The 8,777-nt window shown below is 37.5% G+C and overlaps 1 protein-coding gene across 17 annotated transcripts in view; it reads left to right on the top strand.

Annotated features, from left to right (window-relative positions):
- Nucleotides 1–308: 308 nt before the first annotated feature.
- LOC111884864 (phosphoglycolate phosphatase 2) overlaps nucleotides 309–8,777 on the top strand; it is a 30,968-nt gene continuing 22,499 nt past the window's right edge. For 2 of the 17 annotated variants that reach the window (XR_006189660.2, XR_008231142.1), the window contains exons 1-3: nucleotides 309–609; nucleotides 707–2,297; nucleotides 3,714–3,883. Coding sequence is in view for 2 of the 17 variants with exons in the window: in XM_042900421.2 (XP_042756355.1) it covers nucleotides 584–609; nucleotides 707–770; nucleotides 1,867–1,919; nucleotides 2,035–2,158 (267 nt within the window). In the remaining 15 variants the exon portion in view is untranslated. The other 15 variants (XR_006189657.2, XR_006189658.2, XR_006189656.2 and 12 more) reach the window with 15 other exon arrangements.

The raw sequence follows: 8,777 nt of genomic DNA, 5'->3' as shown, positions 1-8,777 counted from the left end.
ATAGTCACAAAACAAATCCTTCTGTATCATAATATTGCATTCGTCTCAAAGAAACTCACATATATATATATATATATATATATATATATATATATATATATATATATATATATATATATATATATATATATATATATATATATATATATATATATATTAAATACCATCATTCAAAATTTCAAATGAAATTTTCATTTCCCACTCGAGATTTTATTTGAATTTCATTTTCACACACCTTAAATTTAAACTCCCTCCCAAATATTATTTCATTTTATCTTTGTTTTCTCTTAATTTTTTTTTTTTTTTTTTTGAACTCTTCCCAAATATACAAGGGCTAGGGCTTCGTTCTCTCATATCTGTTTCTACGCTCAAGAATCGCTCAAAATATGCTTTTGCTCTACGATCTATGCTGCTGACAAGCCGATTGGTCTTTGAATGAGTTGATTTTAGCCGCTGAACGAGATTAAGTAGTTTTTCCTTCCTAATTTCTTTCTTAATCGGCACACATGGAGGTGACTTTCAAGGAACCACATGTAAAATTAGGTCGTCTGTCACCAGAACTTTGAGAGCACTTTCTCTATCGATGAGTTCTTGTCCGACCGATGGAAGGTAGGTATATCGATTTGTTGTTCTTCCTCCGCCGGTGAACAGAAGCCACCGTCACTAACCTTCTATGTCTCTTCGTCATTGCCTTCTACTCCTCCAGATATCCTCCAACATCATCTGCTCCTCCGGAACCCCTCCAACATCTATCCTTGTTACTTGTGAAGGTTAGTTCTTCTTTCGTTCTAAAATCATTTGATTATTTGATTTTAAATAATGTGAACCTACTAACTGATTTTACCTTATTAGGGAATATGATTTAACATGTTTAGAACTTATTTGTTAAGTTATTAAGCATTTTTAATTTGGATGAGATCTTATTTCCATCTTGTTTTCTTATGAGAAAGGTCAAGGAGCACACTTCTACTTTCCCATGAAAATGCCCAGTTAAGAATTTAATATTTTTTTCTTGTCCTTATAGCTTGGTTATTTGTATGTTGCATTGAAGGATTCCTTAGTAAAATAGATGCATTATGAGCTTCAAGAGACCAACAAACAATGTGATTCAACATTAGTTTCTACGAATCTTACCATGGCTTCTTTGGGAAGCCTTTAATAGGTACAAATCTTTATATCAAATTTCAAATGTTTGATAAAAAAATGGAATCTTTGTTATCTATTTACTTGTTATGGTCTGTTGTTTAGTCGTTTTTGTGGAAATTGACCATGTCTAAAATAAATATGTTAAAAGAAAGGTCAGGTTATGCATAATGGTAATTTAAACTGAACAAATTTCACAATTTTACTTTCTATCATAACCACCAATGTTCATTAGCCCACCTGTTGTTCAGTGGACCTCAGGTTAATGCACAAGTTCACAAGACACAATGAATACAACCACAACCGTTTTAGTTTTTTGAACCAGGAGTTTCATATGAGTTGCTAAAACTTAACCCTAAATTCGAACTTTTTGATCAAGAACTTGTAGGTAATGAAAAATATGTCATTCTTCTTTTTCCATTACATTTTTTACGTTACAAATCATACAAAGATACGTAATTCCAAGAAACTGATGAAGCAAGATAGAAGTAATTTTCATTCATGAACAACTTCAAGAAGAGAGCAATAACGGTGAAAAGAGATTCAAAATTTAGGGTTTTTACCTTTATTCCCTTCCGTTTATTCTTTTCTAATTAAAAATTGACAAAAATATACATCATAAATGGATTGGTTGGACAGTAGTAGATGCATCTACAGGAAGAAGGGTCAAAAACTGCTTAATAGTACGTTATCAAATAATAGTTTTTTTAAGTTATTATGCAGATTGGAGCAGTTGTGGTTGGACATGATACAAATGTAAACTATGAAAAAATACAGTAAGATACCCCATTTACTCATTTTAATAACATCTTATATACCTAGTGTTCTTGAATTATATCTATTTTTTGAAGTTAAATTTATAAAAAGATGTAAGTGGTGAGTAATTTGCAGGTATGCAACTCTTTGCATTCGTGAGAATCCAAGATGCATTTTCATTGCTACTAATAGCGATATCACTATCAATATGATTGATTTACAACTCTTTGGGTGTGAAGGTTTGACTTTGTTGATTTAAGGGTCATATGGTAATTAAGTGTAATGTGTTGCATTGTTAGGTGTTGGGTGCATGGTTGTTGCTGTTTGTGGGGCAGCAGAGAAAGAGCTAAATGTATTTGGAAAACACCAACCTTTTTGATGGATTTATTACAAAAGATGTAAGTAGTCAATTAATTCTTACTTCATTTCTTAATCTATTACACATTATACTTCTAACTTTTTCTTATAAGGACATTATACTTTGAAAATTCTATCCATACTTCTATATTTTTTCTTATAAGGACAACACTATAATAGGAAAAAATGAAAGTATGATGAAATAAATGAAATTAAAGATTACAGTCGTTAGGTCGACTAATGCACAAGTATAACACATTAACACTAGTTAATTATTCATATTTATCTTAATGTTTGACACATATAGTTTTTGTTGCTCCGAATACCAAATCCACCATCCAATCAAAATTAAAACATGGAACTCCACGATTTTAAAAAGAAAAAGAAAACTTATACAACGTTAGAGGGCATGACAATAATGTTGAAGATATAGTTCTTAGTTTATGTGTAAAGCCTTGCATATATATCTTTTGATTACAAGTTAATGTCTTTAGTATTTGAATTGAAAAATTATGTATCGAATTTTTTTATTAATGTTAACATCATTTTCTTTTAAGTTTTATCATGTTTATTTTTGTTTTTATTTTACAAAAAATTGGAAATAAAATGGATAATATGTCCATTTATAATTATAGCTTTACATAAACATTAGTTACACCATATTAAAGAAAATTCATGCGACTTTATATAAAAATTAGTCACACCAAAATTACAATATTTTATGTGACTTTATATAAATATTAGTCACACCATTGAGTATAAATCAATTGTGGTTATTTTTAATTAATTTTCTATGTCGAAATGATATAAAATAGTTATACTTACGACTTTTTATATGTCTAAATAAAAGAAGTGGTCATGATAAGTAATGCAAATATTACTCTAAGCTAGTATTAAATCCATAATTTTAATAAAATGTGTCTTTATAACACTTACAGTCATGTTTCACGTAATTGTGTGTCTCTATATGCTAGTCAATGGTCACAATAAAATATTGTTTGTGTGGCTAATTATTAACAAATCGTCACTTATGAAAGTAATTACATGTGATCATTTAGTGAACATGGTCATGTTCATCGTAATTGCATGTCTACAAAACACACCCAATAGTTTTAATAAACTTCGAATTGTGTGAAAATTTATTAGCAAAACGCCACATTGAAACAACATGTATATCGTCAGTCGGTGATATACAGTCACGACAATTACTAAAAATGTTTGTCTACTGACAATTTAACGCCATAATATTGGATAAAATGACTGGTTTCAGGAACAAAATTCCCTACACAATTGCCACACTTTTATGATACAACCACATGTTTTCATATCATAAGAACATTGCATTTTAAAGTGACCATAAGACCCATAAGATGATGTCACCTTCCGTCACACTTTTAGTGTAAAAAAATAAAATGTCACTATACGCATATAGTCACACTTTTTTGTTGTGTATATAGGTCATTTTTGTACTAGTGGGGATTGTTCGAGGGAGCAGTGGCGGCGCTTACGCCAGCCACCTTGAGGATTACTGATGGCCTCCAGGGCAAGGCGGAGGCTCCTGTGGCAAAGAACAAGGTTTTTTAACCGACCACCGATGAGGCCCGTGCAGCGTCGGATGTGGTTACTGGTATGTGTTTTATCTCTATCTTTTATTGCTTTCTTTGTGTATGCTTATGCTTATTTGGATCTTGTATAGGGAACTTTTTGGTCAATGTTTTGACTGCTCATGTTTTGTTTGATTCGAGGGCTACCCGATCTTTTGTATCTCTTGCACTCAACAATAAGTTTTGCGATACTTTAGGGACTTTGGATTCCTCATAGAGGTTGAGATTTTGGATGACTGTACTATGAGTGCTTTGAGGGTTTTCCATGGGTGTGTCCTGAATCTGTTTAATGAGAGATTCTCTATTGATCTGGTGCTGATCCCCCTGAGAGGATCAAAAGTTATCATCGGGATGGATTGGTTGGGTACCAATGGGTACATGATTGATTGTGAGTGGAAATTACTGAGAGTTTGAACCCCACCTGGGGGAGAACTAGCTATTCCTGGCGAGAGAGCTTCACATGGGCCAATTATTTATTCAGCTGCGAGGGTCATGGGATATCTATAGTAGGGTTATTCTGGGTTCTTAGCATATGTTGCAGACACTCGAGTCGAGGTCACGATCGGATTGAGTAGGGTTCCCATTGTTTGGTATTACCCCGATGTGTTTCATGATGATTTTCTAGGAGTACCTCCTGAGAGGCATATTGAGTTTCAGATTGATCAAGTACCTGGTGCGGTTCCGATAGCCAACGCGTTGTATCGCCTGGCGCCACCTGGAATGCAGGAGTTGTCTATGTAGCTTCAGGAGTTGTTAGACAAGGGTTTCATTTGTCCGAGAAGTTCTTCGTGAGGAGCATCGACTCTGTTTGTGAAAAAGAAGGACGGTTCATACATAATGTGCATTGATTACCAGGAGTTGAATAAGGTAATAGTGAAGAACCGTTACCCACTCTCGAGGATTGATGATTTATTTGACCAACTTTAGGATATAACTTGTTTCTCCAAGATTGATTTGTATTCCGGGTACCATCATATGAGGGTCAGGGAGGATGATGTGCAAAAGAAATCCTCCATGACTCGTTATGGTCACTACGAGTTTGTAATGATGCCATTCAGACTCACCAATGCACCAGTAGTGTTCATGGATCTCATGAACCGAGTCTACAGGCCGATGCTGAATCGATCCGTGATTGTATTTGTCGATGATATTCTGATATACTCAAAGACTAAGGAGCGGCATGAGGAGAATTTGCGAGAGGTACTGCAGACCCTGAGGAAGGAAAGGCTTTATGTCAAGTTCTGATTACGCGAGGTGCAATTTTTGTGGCACATCGTCAACCATAAGGGTATATTGGTCAACCCGACGAAGATCAAAGTCATGATGTGATGGGTGGTTCCGAGGACCACATCTAAGGTTTGGGGTTTCTTAGGCTTTTTAGGGTACTACTAAAGATTTATCCAGGATTTCTCAAAGATCGTAGTGCCTTGGACTTGTCTGACAAAGAATAATGTGACTTTTCGGTGGAGCCCTGATCAGCAGTTGGATTTTGATACTTTGATGCAGAAATTGTATGAAGCCCCGATTCTCACACTGCCTGAGGCTTTGGATGATTTCGTGGTTTATTGTGACGTCTCTAATTCAGGTTTGGAAGCGGTTCTTATGTAGAGGGGTCATGTGATTGCTTACGCATCGAATCAACTTAAGCCCCATGAGGCGAAGTACCCAACCCATGAATTGTTTGCAAGATGGGTCCCCAATGGAAATTTCGTGACTTTTGGGTGTTGCTTGAGTACGCTAGGCATACATGTTGGTACGCTGGGCGTACTTAGACCCATACAAGTATGTTGCGTGTACTTTGGTACCCTGGTCGTACGTGGTTTAGACCAAAACCATAATATTTAGGGTTTGTTCACTATCTAAGTACCATCATAGCCCCAAGACCTTCCCATTTACCAGCATCCATCCTAATATCGACCCTCCTTGCAAACCCTAGTTTATTTTGAGCATTTTATGAGCTTTTGGAGTGAGTTGTGTGCTTTCTTTTTTGTGAAGAAGGACCTTCAAGGAGTAGGCTTTGCTCTCAATACTTTGGATCCAACATCTTCTCTTCATTGTGCACCATCTAGAGGTATAAAGCTCCAAACTTGGCTTATGTGTCTTTAGATCTTAGTTAAGCCTTTTTTTTCATCTTTTTTTTTTTCTTAAAACCAAGAGCTTGGTGAGTATGAGGTACTCCAAAGCCTTAAGGTGTCCTTTTAGACGTTTTAAGGCATTTTAAGTCATAAAAATACAATCTTGGATCATGATTTGTCCCCATGCAAGAGTTATAGTGTAGGAAAATGTTTGAGTAATCTAGGTTTTAGTGTTGGGCTTCTTGCAACCGTGCAAAGGCATACAGTTTGCAACTTTATGGCCTTAGGGTTCTTATTAAGCTTAGATCTGAAAATTAGTCGTAGGGTTGTAAGGCATTATGACCTTAGTTTGTTTTTTGCCTTAGGGAGCATGCACTGGGTGTAACTCCCAATACGCCGCATGAACAAGGCCTCTGTTGTAATACATTACCCGCATCGGTTGAGTATGTTGTGCGTACTGGTTGTTACACTGGGTGTACGGCCCAATCCAGCTTTGATGATTTTGGTCCTTAAATCGTTGGGCTTTGCTTGTCGGGCTTGGACTATTGATTTTCTTGGTGATGGGTCACGTCTGGGTTTGGACCCATTTTGGACTTTGGATGATCTTTGGGGTTGAGCCCAGGATTTTATTGGGCTTAAAAGAAAAGGATAACTTGGCCCCTTTTTTTACCTTGGACATTAGGCAAGTGATGTAGGTTTTCAGCTTTAGGTTATGTCCCAATTATTAACTGGGGCTTTGTTTTTTTAGTTAGCACGAGGATTTTTCTAGTCCATCAGCCCAAGCATTTATATAGTTTTTCAGCAGTTGAGGTGATTTTCCTCGCTAGAACCATGAGTTGAAGGCACCAATGTCGGTCCATTGTTTGTTGTGTTGAGTGTTAGATGACTAATGATAATTATATAGAAGACTAGGATCTGGACTCTATCATATATAAAAGACCATGATTTGACCCCTGACATTTATATGCAAGACTCGGATTTAGCCCTTGGCACTGAACATGAAGACCACGGTTTGGCCCATGGCAGGAAATGAATACGTCACTATGATTTGGCCCATAGCATTTATCTTCTTTCATGTGTGGTATATGGTACTTGGGGGAGCTAACTAAGCTTTATGCTTACTGTTTATGTTTATGGTTTCAGATACATCCAATTCAAAGGGAAGGGCCCGACATGATGTCACAACATCCTCCCCTCACGATTTTCGCATTTGATATATTTATACTTTGATGCTTTGGATATTATGACTTGATGTCGATTAGGAATGATTTAATGAATGTTTTGATAAGTTTTAAAAAGAAAAATTTTACTATGGTTTTTCGGACGTTCCAAGCTAGAGGGTGGGTTTCAAAATGCTCATGACTCTGCTTCGCCCTCAACAAAGGATACTACTGTTGCAGGTTCTTCTTCTATTCCTCAGGCGACTCTTGACGTCTACATCCACAAGTAAGGGCTCACTCAGGAGTCTCTTCTTATGCAACTTCTTGTTGCGTATGAGTAGGGTCGTCATGCATTCCCTCCTGTTACCATTAAAGACTTGGATTTACTCTCCAATTCTCATATGTCCAACAATCTCCATTATGCGGCAGCTCAGGTTGCTCCTTACTTGGTGGCTGCCTCTTGGTGCCTCCGTCAAGTTAGTTTAGATTCAACAGGGCTTGCTGCTTCTAGGGCTGAGTGGGACGAGCTAAGGAAGAAAGTGTTGGGGCTGGAGAAGGAGAAGCAAAAGTTCGGGGAGTGTTACGACCTCATGGCCGGAGAGAAGACATCCGTAGAGGAGCAGGTGGAGAATTTGGATGGGTCAGTGGAGCGGTTTTCTCAACGGATTGAAGCCTTAGTGGAGGAGAAGAAGGTTTTGGGGATCCTAGTAGAGGAATAACATAGGGAGTTGGAGGCATAGGTGTTGAAGAGGAAGGCTACATAGGATGATATAATGTGGCTGCTTCAGATGGGTGTTGTCCAGGTAGTGGACAAGGTGGTCGAGAGCACTGAGTTATCACTTGTGTTTAGGCAGATGAACGTGGAATGTATGGCTGTCAGCGTGGAGGGAGGTTAGTAGAATGTGAGGGAGCAGGTGTCTTCTAGGATGTTTGATCCTGGGGAGTCGAGCGTCGTCATGGAGCTAACTCAAGCCATGCATGCCTCTATGAAGGCTTTTATGAAGATAGACTTCGCTTCGTGTCTCCTCTTGGTTGATTTTGACCTAGGAGGCCTCCGCCAATTATGCAGTGATCTTGATGCCGAGGATGTTCGTCAAAAACAAGATTCCTCCAAAGTTGTTGCCTCCTCTGATTCGTTTGGTAAGTGACCCTCCTTCCTCGTGCTTGTTTGTGTGAAACAATGTTTGGTTTTTTGATGTTTCAGATATGATGTCTCAAAGATAATATTTTTAATTATTGTTTGGCCCTGCATGTAAGTCCGAGGTTTGTCTTGGAGAATAAGTTTTTTTTCCTTTTGATAACGTAGTAATCTCTGTTTCTGCAATGCTTTTGCTTTTAATCACAGGTGGTTTATGTTGGCCACCGGTGATCATGTGCCCTTATTTTCCTTGTTGAGGCAATTCTTACCCCATGTTTATGTTAGACTCGGGGGTTGACTTGAGACAAATTTGTCTCTTTTCTTGGTGGGAGGGTGTTTGGGTTGGCGATTTAGCAATGTTACTAGATTCGCCCAACTTACAGCTCTAGGGCTCATGTTTGCTTTGGGTCCTTTGGGTTTATCTTGGGAGCTCGCAAATTGGCCCGATTTTGTTTTTGGGTCATAGACCATTGTTTCTGGACTGTGTCTTTTGTCCAATTTGCTTTGTTAGGGTGTCCTTTTTAATTAAGGTTTATTGATTACC

This window comes from Lactuca sativa, chromosome 3 (genome assembly GCF_002870075.4).
Source record: "Lactuca sativa cultivar Salinas chromosome 3, Lsat_Salinas_v11, whole genome shotgun sequence".
Classification (NCBI taxonomy): domain Eukaryota; kingdom Viridiplantae; phylum Streptophyta; class Magnoliopsida; order Asterales; family Asteraceae; genus Lactuca; species Lactuca sativa.
This window is presented reverse-complemented; position numbering and strand designations above follow the sequence as displayed.